Source organism: Manis pentadactyla, chromosome 11 (assembly GCF_030020395.1).
Source record: "Manis pentadactyla isolate mManPen7 chromosome 11, mManPen7.hap1, whole genome shotgun sequence".
Lineage (NCBI taxonomy): Eukaryota > Metazoa > Chordata > Mammalia > Pholidota > Manidae > Manis > Manis pentadactyla.
In genome coordinates this window covers 13,335,635-13,362,561 of record NC_080029.1, presented here as the reverse complement: position 1 = coordinate 13,362,561, position 26,927 = coordinate 13,335,635, and the positions used below count along the sequence as shown (strand labels likewise).

The 26,927-nt window shown below is 45.6% G+C and overlaps 1 protein-coding gene and 1 long non-coding RNA gene across 6 annotated transcripts in view; one reads left to right on the top strand and one right to left on the bottom strand.

The window, feature by feature from the left end:
* The window catches only part of TTC7B (tetratricopeptide repeat domain 7B), a 245,701-nt gene that overhangs the window by 54,489 nt on the left and 164,285 nt on the right, over positions 1-26,927 (bottom strand). For 2 of the 5 annotated variants that reach the window (XM_036882090.2, XM_036882097.2), the window contains 4 exons: positions 13,311-13,427; positions 7,020-7,117; positions 2,590-2,751; positions 212-262 (listed from right to left, as the gene is read on the bottom strand). In XM_036882090.2, coding sequence (XP_036737985.2) covers positions 212-262; positions 2,590-2,751; positions 7,020-7,117; positions 13,311-13,427 — 428 coding nt within the window. The remainder of the gene's footprint in view (positions 1-211; positions 263-2,589; positions 2,752-7,019; positions 7,118-13,310; positions 13,428-26,927) is intronic. The other 3 variants (XM_036882091.2, XM_036882094.2, XM_036882096.2) reach the window with 3 other exon arrangements.
* On the top strand, positions 7,129-20,715 carry LOC130679469 (uncharacterized). Its single transcript, XR_008992416.1, has 3 exons — positions 7,129-13,202; positions 13,802-13,873; positions 14,098-20,715. It is a non-coding gene; the product is annotated as an uncharacterized LOC130679469 (long non-coding RNA).

The window sequence follows — 26,927 nt, the reverse complement described above, 5'->3', positions numbered from 1 at the left end:
CTCAGTAGTTATACCCAAGCTGTGGGGGATGCATTAGAATCTGAGGCGAGATGGGCCCCAGGTGGCAGAGTGGGCAAGCAGGTGGCAGCTTAATGACCACGCATATCAACATTCTTAACAACCAATAACCACAACACACGTTCCATGGTGGAGGGAGGCGTGCCTCTGAGACCCTCAGAAAGATTAATAGATATATTGGTAAACTACTTACTAACTGAAAAAAGGGAGGGAAAACCATGAAAGTATACTTCTGGAGAGTTGCCTTGGAACAACAAATCAAACCAAAAATTAAAACCAAGAAACAAAACATTTGAAAAATCAAAATCAAGGCTAAAAAAGCAAATAGAGTTCTAATAACCTTCCAACTGTAAGTCTGGCAGTCTGGAATCAGATTTCAACTCGAGTGACACATGTTTTTCCACTAACAATGATTTCTTTTTTTTAAACCAAAGAAAGGCCGACTGGGCATTCCCTCCTCCATTTAAATGTTCACCCAGCACATGAAAGCTGACCAACTCGTGTAATGTGCTTTGTTTCCAGGGCAGGAAATTCCGAAGGGAAAGGAAAAAGAATCAAGCAGTTTTCAGATCTTTCCACACATTAATCTAATCATGATTCCAACCCTGTGTAGGGTTGGGCTAGTTTTCATTCCTGTGAAGTCAAAGGATCAGTGGGAGAAATTCACCAAACTTCAGGTCTTGGCTATCTGTCCTAACGGAAAGAGTCAGAATTCAAATCCATTACAGTTTTAATCAAGAAATTCTACATTTATCAGTAATGTATGGCATGTTTTCTCCTTTTCTAAATGTCGTATCTGTGGGGGAAAAAAGATTCTTGAGCTCTTCCATCTTAGTTAAAACACCTGGTTACTGGCTAGGCAGGCACACCCTGAAGATGGGAAGATGACTCATAGCTTCACAAAGAATAAACAATTGAGCACTGCTTGGGCCACGGTACATTCAGCGGAAAGCCCAAGGGTGCTGGTGACTCTCACAATTTGCTAATTAATCTGAGATTGAGTGCCCCACTGGAAGAGTGAGGACTTCAATCTTCAAAGGCGGAAAGGAGCACGGAGCTCTCTGAGATTCCCCATGAGGCATACTGGTAGGGTGGGGAGGTAGGTGGCTTTGTAGTCCAGACAAGAGTGGATGGGGCGGTGGGAACATAAAATGTGGTTCCAGAACAGTAAGATCGCATTAAAAACAAAACAAAACTAGGCAGAAGTCAATGTAAAAAATGATTTTTCTGAAAAACCAAAATTGGCAGTCACCCCTAGGCATTGTATTAAGGGGAAAATGTCTATTTTAAGTGAATTAAAAACATTAAAAGTTTATAAACATTATCTTCATCTCCCAGTTCATAAAATGCGGATGGCCATTAAAGCAAAGTTCAGAACACTTAATATGCAGATACGTAAGGTCAATTCAAACCATTTGTGGTTTGAATGATTTATTTTAGAAGATAGCTTCCTGCCTGCCCTGACTTTGTGTGCGAGTTTAACAGAGCAGGTTGGTCATCCGAAAGATGAACACATTAGAGAAAAGAGTTCTTTCTGGCAGCAGTTCCCCTTGAGAACTTTGGTTCAGCATATAACTCAGCATTTGAAACAAAGATGCAGACTTATAAATCATGGATGTAAAGATTAGATATTCTGGCAATGCTGCCAGTAAAATGAACATCAAATAAATGAGTGAAAAAAAACAAGGGTGGTCTCACTGGTAAGATCCGTATGTAGGCCCCATTTAAGGACTTTATCAACCAGGGTTTCATTTTAATACAGGGATCTCTTTCTTTTTAATTGACAGGTTCCTGAAAACAGACTTTCAAATTTCCATATTATTTAAAAGCCAAGATTGGATTAAAATATTGTTTAATTTCCCTGCATAGTTTCATGACACAGACCCTACATTTTCCTTTCTTGCAAATGGAAAACAATTTATAGCATTGTTTCTCAAAATGTAGTGCACAACCCACTGGCATCGGAATTATATGTGGGTCTTTTATAAATCCAGATTCCTGGGCCCCTCCCCAGGCCTCTGGAATCATAAACTCTGTAAGTGGGGGCCCAGGGGCTCTGCAGTTTTCAAAGTTCTCTGTGTGATTTTAATGCACAGCGAAGTTTGAGAACCACATATTTATAGGGCATATGGCCATTATTCTTAGACTACTACCTTGATTACTACATACTTGTTGAATTTCTACTTTGAAAACAAAAACTTAGGAATAAATTATTATTTGCAAAATATTCTAAATAGGTCTTTTTTTAAAAATAGGATTTTTATATATTTATATCAACCCCAACGAAAGCACGATGTACCCAAGAACTAGAAGCACTATTCTAGAAAAGCTTCTGTTTTTTTCTTATCAAAATAGGTTTCCTTTACTTTTCAAAGAGGATGTTGGAACTTGGGCACTAACGTCTCCTGCCCCAGACAGCTTTTGGATTTTCCACTTAGCAAGATTTTCTCTCAGATAAATTTGATGGAGTTTCCTATCCAGCTTATCAGTTAGGAAGATTATCAGAAAACGAAACATCAGGCAAATGTAGCAAGTCTAACAAGAATGGAAAAACCAAAAAACCATGTTTACACAGAGGGGGTTCCTGGCGGGGACCCGGGTCACTGAATGAATGAGCTGCAGGGGGCCACACAAAGGTGTCGGGTTTGGGATGAGAATGAAGATGAGAAGATACAAACAGGTGGAGAGGAGATTCGGTTCTTGAAAGAGAAGAGGAGGAGGAGGAATCTGACACTAAAAAAGTGAAAGAGAAAAAAAAAAGGATAAAGGCAAAAAAAACTTTAGAAACACAAAGAAGAAAACTAACTTTTATATACTCACATAAGCTGCAAAGAAAATGAGGTCATGTAATACACAATCATTCCTCTACTGGACAATAGAATACAAGTGCTTTTCAAAGAAAACAAATATGTTGTTTTTTTCCACTGGTTATTTAATTGTTCTGCAACAACACCATGGAATAAAAATAACTCAGATTTACCTGGGCACAGATTCAGCATATGATCCACTGAAAAGAATACATCTTTAACTTAAAATATCCAGGATATTCTAGAGGAAATGATTTGCTTTTCAATTGGAAAGATGGACTCTTCCTAGATTTGTTCTTTAAGAGAATATAAAGTTTTCTTGAAAACTAGGGTTTTCCTAGGTGCCAATACTAAGGTGCAACAGTATGCCATGGTCCCAGCATCGGGATGATGGAGTGCTAAGCTTTCTAAATTGTCTTCGGTTGGGTGTGTTGGCCGGGCACTTTGAAAAGGAAGCTGTTAATTGCCATCTTCGTGTCTTATAGCTGGAGAGATACACAGGGATAGGGGACCACCACCTGACAATTAAAAATCTGCCCAGACAAAAGGGACCCAACTTTCAAATTAAAAAAATTATTTTGCTTTGGATGAATGTCTGGTAATATCAACGAATGGTTAAAGATAACTCTCCTTATTCCACATCTTGTTTTGAAGGCAAAAGGAAGACAAAAAACTTTTTTCAACCTCTGTTCAAGGAACTACCAACTTATTCCTAAGAAAATGATTCATAACTTCAAAGTTAGGCCTGACACTCCATTTGATTCCTCTTTTTCCAGAGCTGGGACCTATTAAATGACAGAGGTGGGGGTTGGGGGGGAGCCAGAGGTGATATTAGAAGGGAAACCACATTCATTAAGGGGTCTTTTTCGGTTTGCTATCCATTTAATTAAGCCAACATCTTAACCACAGCGGACTTGGTCAGTCCAAAGCTTTTAGACAGGGATTCCCTTTATGTTATTCCACTGCACAGGGATAATGTCAGAGATGGAAACCCATATTCTAGTTGATGAACCATTTCTGAAATCAAAAACACTGAGCCTGCACTTTATAATGACCCAGATGATTAATGGTATTATAGTTATATATATTTTTAAGTTCTTATTTGTTTGACATATATATTGAAATTTTAATAGGTGAAATATGATGTCTGGGCTCTGCCTTAAAACACTATAAAAATTAAGTGTGGGACGGAACATACGTGTGAAAAAATAATACTAATTATTGAAGGTTGGCAATAGGTACATGGGGATTCATTATAATGGTATCTTTATTTTGGCATATTTGAAAATTTTCCACAGAGACAATAAAAAAAATAAAAGGAAATAAATTTTAGGTCTGGACCATAAAAACAAACGACCCCAGGGGGCCTGTGGCTTCAAGGAGTCTGTCTGCACAGATTCAGAACGGGCAGGCTGGTGACCGCGGGAGGCCACCGGGGCTCTGCCTGGGAGTCTGCCCACGCCGACACAACCGTGGCTGTTTGGATTTGGGACTGCTTTGACCTGGGATAAGCTCCTTTCATTTTCTTCACAGTTCAGATGCTTTCCTAAACGAGCAGTGCTGCAGTGGATATTCCACGTCAGCCAGCCTCCTTGCTCACGGGGACTGAAAACTACAGCAAAGGCAGGGAATGTGGCTGAGGTCACAATGTATGGGCGAGTGCAGAATGTGTATCTGTGCACCATGGAACACGCGTGCTGGAAAAAAGGAAGAGGGTGTTGTCCACGGATGAATAAGGAGGGGCCTTCAGGGATGCTGTGAAGTGAGGAAGCCAGCTGCTGGACAGCATACATACAGAGTGTATATGTACAGTATGCTATTTCTTACATAAAGGACATGGGAAATAATATCTGTGCTTATTTGCATGAGAAAAACACTGAAAGGGCAAACAAAAAGCTAATAAAAATGGGTACCTTTAGGTGGAGGGACAGGGACTGAAGCAAAACTTCTCAGGGTACCTTCTGAATCTGAGTCTTAAAAAAATCTGTGGGTTGTTCACAAGACAGGCCATCAGATAGTGCACGGATAAGGATGTGCTGGCCCTCCTGTGACTCCCCACTGAGCTGAACTACACAAATTGAGTTTTATTAATCAAGAGGGAGGCATCTTTTCCATTTTTAGGTGAGTCTTCCTATTTTTAAGAATCTTTGATTTAAATTATTTCAGAATGTCTTACCCTCATGTATAACTAGCCTGCAATTGGCAAGGCCTCCCAGCATGGACTTCCATTTTTCTGATTTCTGGTGGTGTGGGAGCCAACAATTTGGGGCTCTGGGGGCAGGGCTGGTGAAGGAGGTGTTGGGGGGCTCTGGTGGAGGCACAACAACCACAGTGAAATGGTCACTGGCCAGTGCCTAGGAGGCTGTAGTTTCTCTTCCTGTTCCAGGGCACCCGCACCAGCGATCCAGATTCCAAGCACCTGGGCTTGCAGGGGGCATGCGTGAGAGAGTGGGGCATAAATGCCACTCAGGAGAGGGGGGGCAGTGAACCCCCAATTCAACTGTGCCACTAGACACACCTCACTTGGACACTATGGCATCTGAGAAGGCTTAACCTGAAGGGGGTGGCTCCCGAGGGCTCTAGAAAAATGTCCGAAGGGCAACGGGAAGAATGAGTAACAAGGGCCCCTAATATTTTCTGCCACGATCTGTATTCAATGTGATGTGGCTGTAAAGCCTTGGGACCTCAGAGGAAATTAATGTCTAAGCCAGCTGGAAGGAAAGGGGTCTGAATTTAGTATGACTGTCCTCATAGGATCCTCGGAGGGCGTAAAACGGGAAGACAGAGCCGGCAGCTGCAAGCAACTGTTCTGAATCAGCCAGAGCTGCTGCTGGTGTGGCAATGAGCTTCACCTTTTCCTGCAGCCCGGTGTCCGGGCCACCTGCGCAGCTCATCCTGACAGCCTGGCCTTCCCTTTCCAGCAATGGGGAGGGCTGGACCTGCGAGCAGAACTTCACTGGGCTAATCCAAGTCAGAGTCTGCCTGGTTCGCAGGCTGAGCCCTCACAGGGCTGCCGGTCCACCCCAGTCCCGGGCTTCTGCAGGGGAGAGTTTCCCTGTGGCCCAGGCTGTGTTTTGCGCAGGGGCTGCCAGCCATGCTAAACTGCACTAATTGGCAATTCATGCTGCTTCCAATTCCCAGCACTCTTTGGACCTAAGAGCCTCAGGGCTCAGGGCTCAGACTTCTCAAATTTGGTAAGAAGCCTAGCATAGGAATGCAGTCTGCGGGCAGCTGTGAGCCTGGGCAAGCACCACACCTGGCTCCCGGAGGCTCTCCCCTCCCACCCACCAGGGCAGAGATTTTCCAGGGGGTGGCTGTACATGCCTCAGGGCGGCTCTCTGACTCTTTTTGGAGGGGCGCAGCCAGGTGCTGGGTCCTGGCACAAAGGCAGGAGAAGGACCTGGGGGCTCCTCTCATGAAGCCAGCCTGTAAAAAACTAGGCAAACCCAGAGAGGAGTTCAGCCTCCCCCAGGGCCCTGCAGGGTGGGGCCAGAGGCAACAGAACCAGATTCCAAATGATGCCCCGGAACTACTACTCTTGAGGTTCAAAGTGGAAGGAATTTCTTTATATTTTGTGGGTCTGTTGAGCCACAGTCGTTACTACTATTAGAATTGCATGTTTGGAGTTTACAGAATTACAGAGGTACATTCACTCCTCTGTACTTAGGCAGACGGGTAAAGGCAAATGACAAAGAGAGGTAGATATGTGCTCAGAGGCCATTAAGTGTTGCAGGCTGCACATGGGGCAGCAGAGTCAGAAGCTCAGAATGCACCTGCCTCCCTACAGGGTCTTTTTGCTCAGTGTGTGTTCATTTATGCAACTGATTAGAAATCAAAACCTTGATTTCATCAAGGTCTGAAATCTAAAGAGAGAGAGAGAGGAACAGAAAAGCAGAGGCGAAGCTTGATGGGGCTGGGAACAATCTCATTTTAGTTTCCAATTTGGGGATCTGAGGGCAAGGGGGAAAATAGAAAGATTTGGAGGAGTTGAATTGGGCAAGTAATATTACTTCCCCACTGTGAACGCACACTTGAAAAGACAGGAGGAAATGCACCTTATCAAGAATTTAATGTTTCGGTAGGGTTTTTTCCCCCCCAGCCAGCTCCCTGGCAGTCTTCATCCCACGTCCCTCAGGGCCAGGCCCCACATTTCTCATTGACACCATTTCGTCCCCTCTGGCTTTTTATTCTCACCTGTCTCAGGATCGCTGAAGTCTGGCAAAGTAATTGTATTAAGCTGTCGTCTGTCAGCAATGGTTCTATCTAAGAGGCTGCTCCCACGTCCAGAATCACTGCAAAACACAGCTACAAATGTCAGTCATTTGAAGGGTGGGCAGGGCAAGGAAAGAGAGTCAACCAATACCGACTCCTCAAATGCAGTCACAACTTCTGTGGGCTTCGACATTCCCCAGCACCTTTCCATTTACTACAAGCATCCTGCTTCCGGGCTCGGCCTGGGACTCCTTTCAGTATTCAGTATCACAAACATGGCCTAACCACATCCATAGACCCTTGCTAATTTTAGCCTCTTTTGTGTCATTACAAGATACCAAAATAAAAACGTCAAGCCAGGTTCTCCATCCATGCTATGGGGGAAAGTGATTGGCATTCTGTGCAGTGAAGTCTTAGGACTCACCGAGTCCATAAACACACCACCCTGGAGTTGTCCGTGTGCACCGACACTCCACACAGGGATTCTGAGCCCTTGCTACACACAGTCACCTGGGGAATTTCTAAAAGTCACTGATGCCTAGGTCCTGCTCCAGCCCAAACAAACCAGAATTTCTGGAACAGTCGACATTTTTCCAAGTTCCCCAGAGGGGTCTAATGTGTAGCCAGATTTGAGAACCTATGGCCCCTATTCTCAAAGGGCCATCACAGCCTCGTTTGCGTCCCTATTTAATAGCTGAGGAAAAGGGGTTGTGAGGTCACACCAGGAGCTGGTCATGGCAGAGCTGAAGCTGCAGCCCCTGTCCACTGTTCCTAGGCGGGAGAAGTCGGCCGGGAGAGAACACAGCAGGGTTTGGCGCCGGCCTCGACGCCCGCGCTCCTGCCAGCTTCCTGCATGGCATCCCCCTCTCCAGCTGGCTCCTACAAAACAGGCTTGGCACCATTCACTTGGCAAGCCACGTGGGAGACCACATCAGGCCTAACTGGAATGAAACAGGGTCAAGGGACCTTAGCTCATACAGAATCTTGTTTTTTGCTTTTGTTTTTAATTCTAAGAAGCTTATAAGCAAAAACAATTACATTCCTCTTTTCCCTTCTATTGTGATTTTCCATCAAAGAAGCTCCAAAAAGAATCAGAGCTGTCTCTTGAGGTTTATGTCTTGAGTGCTTTTTAAAATCCATTTCATTTTTAGGATGGGGGCTCTGAGAGTGGGGTTTTCTTTGTTGTTGTTGTTAATAAGTTCAAATTCTACAATAAAGGAACGCAATTTCCTTCCTCTGTGCAGCTGTTGCTAAGTGGTACAAATAAGATTCAGTATGAGATGTAATATGGTTTGCAGGCTGCAATTTCCACATCCAGTGATGGAGTTAGAGAAATCCACAGGAAACAGAAGGAAACTTGCCTCAGTGCCGACCATTTGTCAGCCTATACTTATTACATCACTGGAGTCATGGTTTTTGGAAACTGTTCTATTAATTATTTTCATGACTGAGAAACAATATTATGTCTCTGCCCAGAAGACAACATAAAAGCACATGCAGATTTTCATCAATCACATTCCTAACTGATTATTTCTAGCATTGGCCTGTTCATGTATGTATTTTAATAGAAAAAAACATTACAAGCTTTATTATCTGCATATTGCAGTGGCTCCCCCTTAGGAGTTTTTCAGAGGATATAATCTCAAAATATAGTGACATTTTCCAACACTGTGGGGATTCCCAAGGATGCACAATGAGGCGTTGGCATTGCAAAGGCAGGATTTGCCTGGGTTTTTGGTGGGCTGGATCTGAGGACGTGGATCACAAGTGTTTGTTTCAGCCATAATCCTCCAGGTTTCCCATCTCCCCAAGTTTCAGAGCCCAGGATTGGCTGCCACGTGTGATGCTGGGTGGGTCCTGGAATGCAGCCAGGGACCTGGGTCCTTATCCTACATCTGTCCTGAAGGAGAAGGTCACTTTGGGCAAGGCCACTCTCCCTGTGCCTCAGTGACTTCCTGATCAGGTGCAGGTAAGTCAGCTGGGTAGGGCTGAGCTGAGGTCACGTTGACGGAGCATTCTGAAGACTTACGGCTTCTAGGCATGCTTTGGGTGTCATTATCAATACATACACCTACGTATGTGCATCTGAGATGAGCATGACTGGCTAGGTTCTGAAGACAACTTACTCCTAGCCTTCTGGTGTGATAGGAGGCGTGGGAAAGCTGAGTTAAGGACCTCCTCCTCTGAATGTTAGACCCCAACTATAATCAAATTCTTAACTTGTGACCCTCATACACTGAAAACTATACAGAATCTATTTCCTCTCCACCAGTTGAGAAACCATACTCAGTTACATTCCTTAGTTGCCTTCCATAGTTCCTTTGCAAACAGTCTATAAGCAGCAATTAACTATGCAAACTGGGGATGCTTTTGCTGCCTCTCTGAATGTTGTCACTGAGAATTCTGCTGGATGTTTAAGGAACTTTTAGGATGCAGAGTCTTCATTAATCAAGATTTGCCTTTGTAATGACCCACAGAATGTGGAAGAAGGGGCAAAGGGAGGCCTTGGCCAACCCCTGTGTCTCCCTAATCCTCTCACTCTGGTTGGTCTGTCTCACGGAAGCGTCCCTTTCTCCCTCTGTCTGTTTCGGGGCCTCCGGTGACCACCCACTTCCTCCTCACAGTCCAGTTACCTCACTTCTCTGCCTGGCCCTCGGGCTGCCGGGAGCACCTCCCAAGGAGAGCAGGAAGGGAAGGCAAACCACTCCTGGCCAGGGGTGCAAGCACAGGGTTAAGGGGGAGGAAACTGGAAGGACCCCAAATCCACGGGATGTAAGCACATACGCAGATATACACACCCAGGTAATTCTGTTCCCTATGAGGACTAGACATTCAGCATCAGTTGTAAAGATGGTTAAAGTTATACTGGAAACTGGAAGCTTCTCTTGGAAACTGTATCTTCCATAGCCAAACAGGTTAAACACAAGAGGCAAGCTGGTGGTGGACTAGGAGTCAGAACCCTAAAGTTCTTGTTGCAACCTAGCCTCCTCCAGCTTCTGCAGTAGTACCTGGTGCACAGTAAATACTGGATGTAAAAGAGAGGCCTTGGGTAGGAAACCAGAGCAGCGGCAGGTGGGAGAGGGATCTGTTTTGCTCCAGGCCTCTTCAGGCTGGGTTACAAGAGTCAAGGCAAATTCCCAAGATCCCTGAACCTCAATCTTCTCATCAGTAAAATGGGTATGATATAACAAGACATTTGCCTGCTTTATGGGGCTGCTTTGAAGATGAAAAATGAGAGCATGTTATATAAAAAGAAAAGCTTCACCAAAATGCTGGTGACTACTGACGTGGGGATTCCAACTTTTGACTGAAGTCAGTGCAAAGAAATCTTTTTTTTTAAACTTTAGGTGCTATTCCTTAGTTAAGCGATTGAAAGATGACTGAGGAAGAAAAACTTCTTCCAATTATATGGCTACATGATGGAGATGGCCAAAGTGGCAGTGGCAAGCAGGGGAAAGAAGTGGTTAACAACAAAAAATAAAAACAAAGGAAAAGAAGGTGGCCATCAACTCAGAGAGGTAGCACAGGTGGTGAGTGCTTTGATGTTAGACCTGGGTTTGAATCATAGCTCTGCTACTTATTTAATTGGGAAAACTTAGGCAAGTTATTTAGCTATATTTAGCTTTGATTACTTTCTATAGAATGGGAATTAGCTGTCTTGGAAGCCTCACACAGGGATTGAAGATAACATAGAAATGGCCCGGCACAGTGATGGCGCAGGGAAGGGGACTGCCATCCCCCGCTGAAACGCTGGAGCACTCAGTTCAGGAAGGCTGCTGGGGTCTTCTGGTGAGCCTCTGGTCAGAAGTCACACTGTCCTGAGGCACTGAGTCACTATGCACAAGAGGGCTTTATACTAACAGAGGGAAGACCAAACAAGAAATGGATTTCTATTCTAAACACATGCAAAACAGCAGGCGTCAGGAAACTAATCCAGGCTGCTGAAATGACAAACACCTTGGCAAACACCTGAGAGAATGCCTCCCACCATTCTGCTCACAGCAAGTGGGATGCATTCTCAGATGGCAGGTGGAACGCTCTTTGCAAGTTGTCTAAGGCTCAATTCAGCGACCAGCTCACAGTGAGATTTTCCTTGAAGCAGAAACAAAGAGGAGGGGGATGCACTGCAGAGTGGGAAGCTATGTCTATTCCCAATCTGGCCCCACTACTGCCGGTCCCCCTCTGTCCCTCGCTGTGTCACTGCTCTGGTGGCCTGTGCCAGCCCCAGGATGGAGCTGGGAGGTGGGACAGTGGGAAGCCCTGGCAGGTTGAGCAGAGGCCCCGGCCCCGACGCCTGAACACGCTCCGAAACAAGGGTGCCCTCAGCCAGGAAGCCACTGGGGACCTTCTCCGGGTAGAGACCAACCGCCTCCTGCCAAGACTCTCTCTGCTCAGTTTTTATTTTTCTCAGCAGGATACCTCTCTCACTTACTTGCTCATGCAGTCTACCCTCTTCTAAAGCCCCGTGTAGCTTGATTATAGACTCGAGGCTGTTGGATCCAGAACTGCCTTATCTGGAGCACTGCCCAGTGGGCCACCCCTGGTCAGGGCATAGCCCTGCCCTCCTAATGCTTTATTCCATCGCCAGGGTCCCATCTTACCCGACTGTAATGGGAGGATGTCTAAATATGCACAGTGGTGAGGGCTACAGGAGAAACATTTATTTATATCCCAGAGAAAATAAATAAAGTTAAAAAAGCAAGCAGGAAGTTCCTTAATAAGGGGCTGCTCCATTACCACCCCCTCCCTCAACGCTTTGGGAGCAGCTGCAGGGAGCAGCTCGGAACGGGTGTGTCCTCCTCCACCCCCGCCCCCCTCCCAGACTGCGCCTGGAGCCGGGGTTCCTCCGCTCTGGCCCTGGGAGATCCTGCAGGAAATGGAGGAAGTATGGACACAGCCCAGGCATTTGGTTAAGTATTTTTAAAAAGCTTTCCAATTCTGCTATTTTTTTTTTTCTCCTCACATTCAATATTCTTGGTTGCTAAGTGGGAGGAAATGTGGGGAGGTGGGAGAGGTGTGGAGAACCGAGGGAAAATTGGCAACATGAAAGCATTTATTTTCTCATTTCTAAAGGGAGTGCAGGCAAAGGAGCGCGCTCCAGGCCGGAAGCAGCTGGCGTGCGCAGCATCTCCTGGTAGCTGGGCCTGTGGCAAACACTCTTCCCCAAGTCCTGCTGCTGCTAAGAGGCCAGGAGCGGGGGGCTTTTAAGGAGCACAAATATAGGCATTTTCTATTTCTGCTTACAGACTAAGAAAAGTAGCATTTAAAAAAAAAAAAGATCTTTATTTTCAGAACATACCCACAAAAGGAAGAAGGCCAGTTTCCTGATTATCTGTTCACCAAGAGGAAGATGGTAATACAGGCCCTGGTTAGAAGGCGGGCTCTTGGTGAATTCCTGCCACTCCAGCTCTGCAAGGAGTCAACTGGCTACTTGCTGGACGTGGGACTGGACAGTGGGCTGGCTCTCCAGCCTGGCTGCCTCCCTTCCAGCTGCCCTGCCCCGTGAGGCCTGTGGTCACAAGCCTGTCTAATGATGGGTCAGTTCACAAGGACCCATCCCCTTAACAGGGCCCTGGTTCAGAAACTTGTAAAACAACATCTCACACCGAACCTGCTTGCACTCTGTTACTTTCCTGACGCCCAGCCACCTTTCTTCTCCCGGGCCACCAGCCTGTGCGCCCACCTCCTGGGGGTGGCACTGGGCAAGCCACACCCGCACTGCAGTTATGATTTGAGTAGCACATTTTTAGGTGCCTGACTTTGAAGAGCATAATGTAAGAACTTGAAAAATACTCTGAGTTTACAAGCAGTTGTTTGCATTTACTGGCATCACTAGGTCCCTTTTCATTAAACTATTTCCCTCACAGGGCAGGGCACACTTAGTAATCTAAATACATGCCAGGAAAAACTGCCCAAGACTTGAAAATGGGCACGATAGTTTATTGGTGTCTTTCAGTGGCATGCTGGGCTTGACCAGTGGAGCTTGCTGGGTGAGAGAAATCAGGCAGAGACCAGTTGTGGATTGAGCCTAACAGGTCACCGCGGCAGCGGAAGTCAAAGGAACCCATGATTTGGAGACTTCATTGGTCCCTGGGAGAAAGTCCCCTTAGACACAGAGTGTGTGAGGCTCCACCATTACTATCTGCTGCTCACGAGGACCTGGAGGTACACAGGGCAACAGGGTTAATGCCTGCTGAATGCCAAGCAGACATGGCACGGATAGGCAGGGACCCACGTGAAAAACACACAGAACAGGTAGTGCTGGTCTCTTACCTGGGGTTGGTGAGGTTGTAGCAGGATTTCCATATCTGCAACATGTGCTTACAAGTGAGGAGCGCCTCGTCCGGGCCCCGGCAGAGGGACTCCAGCTTCACTTTGGAGAACAGCAGTCTGGGGCAGGGAGACAAAGGGAGCAAACGACACAGCTCAAGCCAGAGAGTCCCCCCAAAACAAGACAAAATGGCTCGGCTTAGCCCTGTACTCACTCTAGAACAGGGTGCCTGAAGGCTTGGTCCCAGGGAGGCAGGGGCAGCAGGGCCAAGGACTCCAGAACTCCTAGGTCAGTACATGGCTTTGCCTAAGTCTCGCTCGGCACTAAGGCAAATGCAGGCACAAGATGGCCATCTGTGATCAGCTTAAAAGCATCAGAGTGGCTAATTTTATTCAAAACAGGGATTATAGCAAGGGGGTGCTTTTTAGAACAAAACCAGTTTATTTGCGAAATTTCAAAACCTCATTCAAAGTTAATCTTGATTTATTTACAGAATTACACAAGAGATGTGACTCGGGTGATAGAAATATCTACAAACAACCTTCCACAATGATCCTCAGTGAAGGTGAATACATCTCGTTAGCTTCAAAACCCCTGACCTGAAGGCATGTAAAGAAGGAAGCCCTCGCCTCTCTGAGCTTCCCCACCCTGCAGTCCAGGGGCTGCGACTTCATCAAGTCCCCCAAAACCACCAAGAATCCCCTCCCTAGTTTTGTTGCCACCAGTGGCTTCCCCTCCATCCAGACCTTCTGAGGGTTAAGCTTAACCTTCTCTCTTTTGGCCCTCCAGGGATCTCCCGTTCCCAGTTCTACTTGGGTCTCTGTACACACCAGCTCCCTTGGTCCCTGGGCTCATCACTACCACCCGTGTGAAAGGCCCAGTGTGAGCCCAGGTACCTTCCTGACGGTCTTCCTGTCCCCCGACTTGCCCAGCTCTCAGAAAACATAAAGATCTCCGAAAATCATCTTCATTCCCAGCTCGAGAAACTGCAATGATTCTTTACTGTCTGTACAATAAGTCACACTTCCTTTTGGGTCCCTCAGAGCACCACCCGCCGGCCACTCCTGCTTCCCACCCCACTCTGTCCGAGCATCCCACCTATTCCTACCAACATGATTCACTGGCCAAAGGCTGTGTTTCTTTCATTACTCTGTGAATGTGTATGCAGGTCCTCAATCTTACTCTCTCCTAATCCACGTCTCTCCTTCATTCTTTTAATTCAGCTAAAACCCCACTAATCAAACAAGTCTTCCACTGATAACACTGTAGGCCTTCATCTTCTCTACTCAGTATGTATCACATTAGCTGGCGTTTGTTGTTAATAAGAACGAGAAGAAGCAGAAGAGAGGGAGGGGTCCTGCTTACTAAGGCCTCCGGCGTTTGGCACCGCACCAGCACTACCAGCGTCATCTTTGCAAGGGCCCTTCTCAGGAGGCGGCATCTGCCTCCTTCAGTGTGAGCTCCAACCCCTCTCCCTCTTGCCTCCCTTCTGCCGTGCCTACAATTGTGCTCAGAGGTCAATGGGCCTTCAGTCAGCATTTGCTCACGGACTACTTTATAAACTACGGAAGATGAAGAAATACATTCCTAGTGATTTAAGGACTCCAAGGTACTTTGGAGGAGGAAAGTCTTCCCCCCACCCCCTGAGATGGGATGGGGGTGGTCCTGGCCGCACCACCGTAGCTCAGGGATGGGCTGGCACCAACCCCTCCCTCCTAATGGGACACAGGATGCTGCCCAAGGTGGCGCTGTGGCTCCCTGGGGCATCTGGGCTGCCGCCTCCTTAAACCTGGCTTTGCAGAAGCTTAGGACAGTGGGATGATGGGCCAGGTAAAGAAAGGGATGCAACTTCTGATCTACTAGCAGGTGAGAATAAAGAAGGAAACCAGATGAGGACAGGGAGTGGATTCTGCTCAAAAACATCCACAAAAGTCCCTGAGGCCTTTCCAGGGCTGCCTACATGGAATGGCAGCCATGCCCGGTGTGTTGAGGGGATTTTAAGGAGCCAGAAGCTAGCTCCTGCTGGTGTCTTCCTGAGGCTAGAAGGCAGTGGAGGTAGCTTGACGCCAGACACTCCCACCAAACTTGGGTCAACTGGGAGATACGTATCCCTCCAGAGAGAGAGGACTGTTTCCGCGGAGGAAGCTGCTGCCACAGGGTTGCCTATCAGCATTTGGGGGAGATGTATTCAGAGACCAGAGACCCTCCTGGATGAGGGCTGGGTGCTAAGCAATTTGGGCCACTGAGGGTCCCACCTAAGAATGTGGAGATGTTCTCTGGGAGGCACACCGAGTTCTTCTGCCTTAGCCAAGCTCCGAGCTTGCCTGCCGCAGGGACAGTCTTGAGGAAGGTGGGGAAGGTTTCCCTGCATGGCAGGCAGCACTGTGGCGCTGACAGCAATTATCCACGAACGATTCCTTCAACTGTACCCAAAGTACTAAATGCCAGAGCTTGTCTCTATGCCTCAGTTTGGGGGAACAGTTCTGTGCAAGGCTTCTTGGCTGGAAAAAGAACTTCTAATTAGCATGAAATAACAGCTTTCAAACACTTGACTCAGGATATGGAGTTGAAAAGGTGTGGGCTGGTTTTAAGAGAGCCAGACAGGAAGAACAATAGTACAAGTGCTGAGTACAAATGATGGGAAAGGCACCTGGGAGTGAGACAAGAGGGGCAGCAGGAAAGGGAGGCAGGCAGAGAAAGGAAGCTGGAGAACACAGGCAGGGGACTGACAGCAGCGCCCCGCAAACGTGGTCAGGTGTTTCCACGTGGGGAGGAAGACTGACAAGCCCAACTCAGACCCTCCCCGGGAAGCACAGGTAAAAGCAGGGGATGGAGTCCGGGTCTCAAGGAGATGGTGCAGCCTCTCACCCTTTGCCCCAACCTTGTGTATAAGGCGGAGAACAATACGGAAAACAGACCCAGTGATGCCCTCATCAGATCTGCTGAGCCCTGTTCACACATTGCAAGACTGTGGGAAAACATCTGGCTGGGTGTCTGTTCCATCAGCACAGACATGAAGAGCACACAAACGATGATCAGCATTAATTTGCTGCAGGTCATGTCCAGATATTCTAGATGCAGTCTACTGAGGAAACCCCGAGGCAACAAACAAACAAAACAAAAAACAAGTTATGAAAAGACCTGGGGCCAATCAGCACTGACTGCCTTTCAACATGAGGAACTGCCAGCCTGACAGCGCAGAAGAGAGGCCAGGCTGAGACCATCTGCTGACATATCACCGGGTCCAATCATGAATCAAGATGCCTCTCTAAGTATACTCACAAGTCACATGCTGGGAAAATGGTCTACTCGTATCTCCTATCCCTGGCTCAAAGTTTATCAACCTAGTTAAAACACTTCTGTTCAGAGACTCATTGAAAATTTACAGGAAATTCATGACTAGAAAAGCCCTGTGCAAATACCAATCTCACTGTTATGGGCAGCTGGAACTTAGCGTCTGATACAATGCCTTTCGTGATCTGGCTCCTGCCCACGTTCCCAGCCTCCGTCTGCCCACTGCCCACCACGGACATCCCCCGTTCAAGCCATGACTGAGTTCCTCTAGAAGTCCCTCTCCTTTGTGCCCCTGAGTCTTTGCCCATGCCACTCCTTCTGTCTGGAATGGCTTTCCCATCCAACCATTTCTGCTTTTTAAGCATCTACTCATCTTTCAAGATTCAGGTCAAATAGCACATGTTCACTGAAGCCGGCCTGAAGTAATAGGAGCTCAAGCTCCCAAATGGAAATGCAATCCCAAAAAATACAAGCGCTCTCAACTGTGCAATAATAAGCCACAAGCCAGGAAACTCTTGCTTTCAAGACAAGTAAAATAATAACAGTAACAACAGCAGCTGCCTGACACTTTAAATATTTAATCGCTGATTCTTACAACCCTGCAAGTTAGGTTGAGAGGCAAGCAATTTGCCCAAGTTCACACTGCCAGCCACTGGTAAAGCAGAAAGGCAAACCCGAATCCGTCTGACTCCAAAGCACTGAACAGGAAACAAAGGGGAACAACAGAAAATATTCTAACCACACTACTGACACTAATGAAGACACACAGAATTATCTAACCCATCGCCAAATATTTCAAACACTAAAACGTCAAAGATCTGTGTTAGATACTGTGTGGAATAAAAATACAGTTCCTTGCCCTCAGAGCACTTACTGTCCCATCAAAAGAAAAGACCTGGTCATGAGTTTTAGGCAGGACTGCCGGCTGAGGGACAGACTACAGCCCTGCAACCTGAGTAGGGCTGCAGGAAATGAGGAGGTGGGCTGCTGGGGTGCTATTCCCAGCACACATCATACGCGGCCCTTTGAAAAATGATCACATTTATCCATGCTTTTATGAGTTGCCTCTTTCACCCAAAAGCCAGGCACATTTGAAGGACCCGACCCAGGTAATCAAAGTTTCACTTTTAATTAAAATAAACAGAAATGACATTTTACCGTATTTTTTGGAATTTTTTTTTTAAACACTCCCAAAATAACTCTAGAGATAACAACCATGTTTGGCTAAGTGTAGAGCTTAGAAAAGAAACGCAGCACCCTTGGTGAAGCTCTGGGGCATGTGGCATTGTGGCTTTTCACTGGGCACTTTAGGGTATGTATCTCAGTGGCATTTTATCAGGGCCATGTTCACTGTCTAATGATCATCTCCAGGAAGACTTCCTTGACCCCCTGGAAACTGCCCCCAGTCACTGGTCACTCATCGCTAGCACATGGCTCTAGCTTAGCTCTATCTTGGGTCTACTGCCACGAGTGCCAGACTTCAGACCCCACTCCTTGAGCTCTTCGCAGACCCCACGGCTCCCTGTCTGTGCTCCTGGTGTTCCATCCACCTGCCTGGAAGACAACCCCAACTGTGACAACCCCGCTGTTGACATCTTCCATGACCCCCATCCCACGCAGAATCCACCTCCTACTTCATCTCACCAGCATACAATATTTTTTGTAATGTTTCTTCATCCCATGTTTCTACAGTTGATCACCTATACATCAATGTGCCTAATAATGAATTTGAATTGGTTCATCCTTTAGTCAATCATTTAAAAAGTGTCTGTTATGCTCCTGAGGCTATAAAGTGGAATGAGACATGGTCTTTCCCTGCCAAAAGCTCACAGTCTAGAGTTATATACACAGGATATGTGATGAACACAGACAGATGTGTGGACAAAGTTCCTTGGCAACACAAAAAGGAGACAGATTCTGCTTGGGGCTCATGGAAGACAACAGAGAAGACAAAGGAATTCCACTGTTGGCGGGAGAGGGCTGCTGGGGAGGAGCCTTGCAGGCGGGCGACTGACCATCTCGAGCACAGCAGAGAGATTTGCGTGTCCACAGTGAGCTCAACGAATGGAGTCTGGAATCTGGGATAGAAGGCTGGGGTCCAAGATAAAGCCGAAGGGTAGGTATTCCTAAATTCTGACATCTAATACACCTTACAAAGCTTTCTGATGAAGAGCTCTCAATGAGAATCAATTGGAAAAGCCTACAGATATACTGAAGTAACAATTTCCTCCAATCTTACTTGGCAGTATTAAAAATGCACTCATTAAGTACTGCAAGGAGGAAACACACCTATTAACACACAAAACCTTCACTAACTAACTGACCCAGTAAATGCTGTATTCAAGGCAGATGATTCAGAAATAAAATCATAAGAACTTTGAACATTTGGTATTCTGTGCTGACCTGTTTGTGTGCCTTGGGCTCAGCATGCCAGGGTCTTGCTCTTTGTTTACCTGCTGCATGTAGGCAAGGAGGCAAAACAGCTGTGCAGAAAAGCAAATGGTCTCTGCCCAAGAGGGGCAGTGGCCACGGGGGCCTGGAATACCACCTCCACCTCTCACTTCCAGGGAGCCTGACCTGAGAGCTGGCTGCCCAACCCCCAAAAGAAAGCAAGCATCTATCACCAGGTAAAAGAAATACTCTATCAGGCAGAGGTTGGGATAGTGAGCAGGCAAGCATGCTGAAATGGAATTTTAAATCGGGAAGATGGTTTGGCAGCCACAGATCAGAATGGGAAGAGAAACCAAAAGAGGTGCCCCTAAAGCATGTGGTAACCAGGAGAAGAGGGATGGAAATCTGAAACCAGATGAGTCAGCTGGCCACAGAGTGAAAGGATTGAGAAGCAGCCCGTCACCAGCTCAGGGGAGGTATGCCATCAAACAAAGGTAGCCGATCCGCCAGAAGGGGAAGGAGGGCTTCCAGGTTCCAGTGTGGCTTTCATGAAGGAAATGTATTTCAATTCATTATTCCCAACATTTCCGATGGCCCCCTCTGTGCTAGGCTTGGCACCTTTGCTCTCCTGGCCAGGTTTCCAATCCCAGAAGGTGGTTTTCTCTGCAAAAACAGCCTCTGATCCTGGGCTGAGTCAATGTCGCTGAAGATCAGTACTGAGAGGCCTGAGCTTCCTGGACTGCCACCAGGGAAGCGATGAGGCTGGTTTCCAGCTGTGAGGGACCCAGAACTGAGACTTCAAACTGCCCTGGGGATCCTCTGACAACCGCTGGAAGGGATGGGAGGCATGGAAGGAGTATATTGACGGCTCCCCCTAGATACCAAATACTGCTTGGGGTCTCACTAATGGGGAGTGTTTCATCAGTGTCAACTGAATGAATGATCTAACTAGTCAATGGTTACACAGGAAATACACACTTTTGATCATCTGGCTTACCTAATTGCTGTATTGACATGTAGTTCATCAGCTCATTAGAAAAAAAATGCAGATTTTTCCAAATAATCTACAGCTGGAAAAGGCCTTGAGAGGTCCTGCAATGCTTTGTCACTCCGAATGTGGTCTAGAGCAGGCAGCCTCCGCATCCCCAGGAGCTGCTGAGAAATGCAGACTACCCATTCTTGACCCAGTGGATCAGAATCTTCATGTAACAAGATTCCCAGGTGATCAGTGTACAAAATTTAAGTTCAAGAAGTATCCCTTGAGTTCATCACTCTCTAATCTTAACCTTAAATGGTCTGATTTTTTTTTTAAAGATCTCCAAGAAAAAAAGAGTTCCCATAGCCCCTTTACTTAGGAAATGCTACCTATGGATTTCATTCCAGTAAGAATTTTGGGTGTATTTTGTTCTTAAACTCAGTGGGTATTCTGACCAACCTCCTACCTTAAGCTCACAAAGGGCACCCCACCTGGGGGCATGAACAGATGCTTCCCTTCCTTCTGGAGGGATTCCCTGGATGCCTCTCTGATGGCTGTGTATACCTGCCCCTCTCCAGGTTGTCCCTGAGTGTCTCCAGGGAGGGTCAGTGTACCCACTCAGGGGCACCACTGGCATGGTCACCCACATACAGGGTACCTCCTGAGCCTGCAGAATACCAAAGTAATCACTGCCATGAGATCCTTTTCAGGGCTGGAAAACTCAAATGTCTTCCAGAACCAGGCAAGTAAACAGGGACTAGGCTCAAGATCACCAGTGTGTGTCTGGAGTCACGCCTGGTAATCAAAACCAAACATTTTAAAAATGTGCACTAACCCAACTAAACCCAACACTCACAGGACACCAGACAGAAACTCCGAGTCTACAAGCTTTCTGGGGATCAAATCTGAGTACCTGATTTCCTTTACAAAACCCAGAAGCACCGATTGAGTCCTGCTCAGTTTGCCAACAGAACCACCCAAAGGAGGGCTAAAGAGTACGGCTCTTCTTACAAGTTCACTTTCTCTAGGAATAAGCCCTGGAGGAACTGACCCAGGTGGTCATTGGCAAACTTCTGTTTGGGAGTTTTGAACCACTGAGAAAGTTCTAGAAAGCCGACTATTTTTTAAGGCCCCTGGTTACTCAAGAAGTAGATGCCATGCAGTGCGCTGGTGTGTCTGAGCAGGTTGTCCCATATTTCTCCCCTGCTGGCCTTGCTGTCACTGTTATCACTGTTATCGCAGCCCAGGTTCCCAAATCTACTGGTTCCTGGGAAAATCGACACCACGTTTAGTTAGCAAGAGAAAGCATCAGAAGCAGATGCCTCACTCTACAGAACTCAGCAGCCCCTCAGCCTCGGCTGGGAGGCTGTTTGTAAGTGATGGAGGTGCACGCAGACGGTCCCCGGCTGCCCGAGGATTCGGCTGCGCCTCTTGGTATCCTAATCCTGCCTCCTCTCTATGACAGGCAGGAGCTCCTGTTAGATCCCGTATCAGTTACATTTTGCTTCTCATTTCAGTCAAAGTGTCAACAATCTGGAATACTCCCCCATCCTTCTAGTGATATTTTTAGAACAAATAAACAACTGACATATTTAGCTGAAATAAATCACCTCAAGAAACCCCAGTTTGGCTCATTTTTTTGTTCCTGTTTCAGCTATTATCCTCAAGTTCAATTAGCATCCTGGAACCAGCACCTAAACTGGAAGGGACCTGGAAGCAAAAACATTTCTGCAATCACACTGCCTGTGTTTCAAGCACCTCCTCTGATGCCTGAGTCTGACATTTTATGAAGGGAGTCAGTGTGTCTGGTGCTATCCACAAAGCGGCACAGAATGGACGCAAGCAGGGCTACTTCCGGAGTGTGGTCTGACTGGGTGGTGCCAGGGGCCGAGGTGGGTGCAGGGTGAATAGGAGGTGGAGGGCCTGCCTTCTGGTTTGGTGAGCAGGTCAGCAAGCAAGTGCCTTTGGCACAGTGGCCATCTGGGAAATAAATGTGTGAACAGGTAATATTTGAAAGCAAGTCTTCCCACTGAACTACTATGGTTCTAAAAAGAAATAATCTATTCTGTCTGAACAACAAAGCCATTGGTCATTTCTAAACTGGGGGAGGGGTGAACTGAAAGTAAATCAGCTGACCTGCCACTCCCCAAAGCCACCTCTGGAGGATTTCTGTGTCATATTTCTGACTCAGTTCCCATGGCCCTTCTTTCCCCACATTCCCAAGTCTGAGGATGGAAATGAGGCTTTTGGGCTCATTTCAGTGCACAACGACAGATGTCAAAAGAATGGGAATTCTACAGTCACCTAGACCCAGAGGGGAAGGGCCCAGGCCAGATGTGACATGGACTTGAAGGAACCCTCAGAAGTCCTGTGATGGAGAGGTGGGGCCCTCCACTCAAAGCTGGGGAGGGCGCCAGAAAGGAAGAGACCTGGCAGGGTGCCGGGGAGTTGAACCGGCTCTTTCGGACCAGCGGGTGGACACATCTCTCTCTGGGATTGGATGCCAAAGGGGACCATGAGTCCTCGCACCAGAAACCTCTCCTGAGAACCCTGGCCCGCGGTGGCGATGCACGGCTTTGGTGTGGCTGCCCAGCCTAGCCTCTCCCAGCTGCGAGGCCTTCTGAGGTGCTCCCCCACCCACTGCTGGCTAACGGGCAGGCAGGCATGCCCTGAATGCTTTCTCTCCAACATCCTCAGAAATAATTCAGAAAGGGGGAGCTCTTTGTAAAGGAAGCAGGGCACTCCTGAGAGAACAGTTTGTCAGAGGACAAACTGCCACATGTATGTCTAGTATTGGTCACGTGGAAATGGGGAGAAGAGTAGGCCTCCCAATCTGAGGACAAGGCTGCCGCTGGCCCTGGAGAAAGAGGATCTTCTCATAAACAAATTTGGCTTCAAGTGAATTTCTCCTTCATTTCCTCTCTTCCAGTTCTTCTACCCTTGTCTCATAAACCCAATTTTCAGTTTTGAAACCATTTTTCATTGCCTTTTGGAGATGTTTTTGTCTCTTGACAAGCATCTGCATTTACTAAAGGCATCACACACCCAAAACCCGATAGAAAGATTACATAAATGGGTTGGTGTAGCAGGAGGCTGCTTCCTTGGCTCAGAAAGTCCCTCCCAGAAAGAACAGTGGCTATTGATCCACAGCCAGAGTGTCCCAAGACAGAAGGGTCCCGCTGTCTCACCTCAGCCTTTCAAGAATGTGGGAAACTCTCCCACCACACACATGCCAATGAGTAGAGGTTGGAAAGTTGATTTTTTTTGAAATTGCGGTAAAATATACCTAACATGAAATTTACCATTTTTAAGCATACTGTTCAGTGGCATTAAGCACATTCACCTTGTTGTGCAACCATTACCTCTACTTGTCTCCAGAACTTTTTTCATCTTGCAAAGCTGAAACTCTGTCCCCACTAAGTGGTAACTCCCCGTTCCCCTCTCCCCCAGCCCCTGGCAATCATCATTCTACTTTCTGTCTCCATGATTTGCTCTGCCGTAAATACCTCATAGAAGAGAAACCACACAGCATTTGCTCCTTTGTCACTGGCTTATTTCGCTTAGTATAATATCCTCAAGGTTCATCCGTGTGGTAGCATGTAACAGGGTTTCCATCCTTTTGTAAGTCTGAATAATATTGCGTTGCGTGTATATATATCATATCTTGCTTATCCATTCATCCGTCCGTGGACACCCGGGTTGCTCCCACTTCTTGGCTATTGTGAATAATGCTGCTATGGACATGCCTGTACAATATCGATTCAAGTTCCTGCTTTTAATTCTTTAGACTATTTACACAGTAGTGGGATTGCTGATCACATAGAAATCTATTTTTAGGTTTTTGAGGAACTGCCATACTGTCTTCCACAGAGGCTGTGCCATTTTTCATTCCCACCAGCAGAGCACAAAGGTTCCAGTTTCTCCACATCCTGGCCAACACTTGTTACTTTTTTTTTTTTAATAATAGCCATCCTAATGGATGTGAGAAGTGGTATTCCACTGTGGTTTTGATTTGTATTTCCTTAATCATTAGTGATGCTAGAATGTTGCCATGTGCTTATTGGCCATTTGAATATCTACTTTAGAGAAATTTCTATTCAAGCCCTCTGTCCATTTTTTACTCAGGTTTTTTTGTTGTTGTTGTGAAAAGTTGCTTTTAAATAAGCTACTGGGCCACTGAATCTGCTCCACTTTGATCTATGGTGTCTTCAGGCTGCTACCCCCTCTCCTTTACCCAAAGATCCCCTCCCTAACTTGTACCCCAGGGACGAGCATCCCTGGGTTGGCTACCTAGCACTCATCCTCCCAGACATCCTGCAGGTATCCATGGATTGTTTCTCTAACTTAATGATATGAATAGCCTTTTCCCTTGTGGCCCAACTTCCTATCAAATGCAAATTTAATAGGCATGATCATTACTCCATCACCCAGCTCAGACATAAAAATAGCCCATTAAACCCTGGCCTCTCAGTAATTACTACATAGAAACATTACTCAATGTGGTATTTCAACTTAAATTGAGTTTCTCAGAGAGTGTGTGTGAAAGTGAGACAGAGTGAGACAGAAACATAGTCTTACTTGCCAGTAGTGATTTTTTTTTTAACCAGATATATACTCCACTCAAGTAAAGATTGATCCTAACCATATTTTCTAGTTTGTTGATAAATTAACAGGGGAGATAAAAATCCCACTCATCTGGATTGCTGGCTATGAGAGAGCATGAACCATCTCTCTAATTCATGGCAGCATCCCCAGTACCTCACACGGCACTGAATGTGGTAGAATTTAGTGTTTCAAAGGTAGTGATTAAGAACACAGATGTTGAAGCCAGACTGCCTGGGTTCAAATCATGACTCTACCACTTAGTAGGTGCATAATTTTGAACAAACTACTCAACCTCTCTGTGCCTCGGTTTCCTTATCTGTAATATGGAGATGATAATTCACAGGAATTCCTCATTGGCCCAAGAACTCTTGGGCCAATGAGGAAAATTACTACATAGAATATATTAATTATCTACATAGCTACTGTGGTTCTCATGATGACTGAATTAGTTAAAAATGTGTTAAGTGCTTATAAGGGGTGCCTATAACAAAGCAGTATAAAAATGCTAGTGGTTATTCTAGCTAAATGACTGGATGAATGAATATTACATATGTTCACTTCTTTTCATAGTTAGTTTCTGTTGGTGTAAAAAGAAATCTGATCATCTGACAAATGCACATGTACAAGAATAGAAGACCACATACAGAATAGAATTTAGAAGAGCCTGTGGTTTTCCAATCAAGTGACTTATGATTTGTTTCAGTATCTCAAAGTTAAGGATCAGAAAAGACACTTAGAAGAGTTGTCCAAACACCTTAATGATCCTCTTTGTATGTGTATCCTTTAGAGGTTTCAAAAATTACTTTCTTGTGCTTTGTGGTAACATTTGATGGTTTCCCACCCATGCTATCGATTTGATGACCTCTCTGAGACACCAGGAAAAAGGACATGAATGTATTCCATTTAAACTGGAAAGAGAAAAATTCAAATCAATTTAATATCTGTAATTAGGTGAGTTACACAACCACAATTTGTTCAGAGCAAGAAACTAAACCCTGGTGATGGCTGCCCTTAGCAGCCATTGTAAGGCTTGCTGAATAAGAATAAAAAATTTTAGTTATGCTAAAGTTGTATGCTTCAATAAGTATGATACTATCTGATACATTTTCCAAAGACAAACTGTCAGTAATAAACTGTTAGTTCTCATCCCAATATTTTATCTGAAAATGAATTTCTGATGGCAGAAACACAAAGTGTGTAAAGGTTTGATCAAAGCCCTGGCTAACAGATTGCCACACTGTCTTTAGGAGAGAGAATTTTCCAAACATCACCTGACACCTAATTCTACCTTCTTGGACCAATGAGGAAAATTGCTACGTAGAATATATTAGTCATTTAGGAGATTCTTGCAAAGTTCTACTTCAAAAGAAGAAAGATGGAGTATAGTAGATAAGTCAAGTACAGTAGTGAGTTTATCAGAATTTATGAACACTCTTCAATATAAAAATATGTACTTTCTTAAATTTTATTTTGGGAAAAACCATGCATTAGACATTTAATACATAATCAGCAAATATTAATTTTTCATCCCTTTGTTTACATATTTAATAGTTAAAGGGTTAAAGGGTTCCTCCACTAGAGGAGGAACAAAAAAAGACAAGACACCTTTAGAAATGGAAGATATAAATCCAACCATGTCATTGATTATATTAAATGTAAATGGACCAAACACTTGAGACAAAAGGCAGAACTTATCAGACTAAATCAAAAAGCAAGACCCAACTATCTCATATGTATTATTGTATATCATTTCTAAAAATTATACAATACCAGTTCAGTTTTTAAAAGTCCGGTGAATCCCATGCAGTTTCCAAACTTAGCTGTTTCATAGTGAAATGTAAATCATCAGCAACAATGACAATTAAAAACCGCCAGAGAGGAAAGACAGATGGCATTAAAATGAACTAAAATTAAACAATTGAGTTCTCAACAACTACAAAAGGAGCAAGATCACTTGTGTTGTGAAAAAATGTGAGCCTAGAATTATAGGTTGAAAAATCTCTTTTGAGAGTAAAGCCAAATGTATTTTTAGACACAAACTGAGAAAGTTTTCTAGCAACAGACCCTCACTAAAAATTTCTAGGATAATCAGTAAGCCTCAACAACCAAAACAGAATGTTTCTTTTCCAAATTAGTAAAGGAAAATTATGTGATAAAAACATAATTAATCTACAAGAAGGCAAGAAAGGAGAGGATAAGATATGAAAAAAGGCAGCACAAATAGCACAAATGATGTGGGAGACACTCATGCAAATCTATCAGTATTTACAATAAGTGGAAATGAACTAAATGTTCCAGATAAGACTGTCAGTCTGAATTTAAAAATTGGCTATATATAATGGGCAAAAGAGTA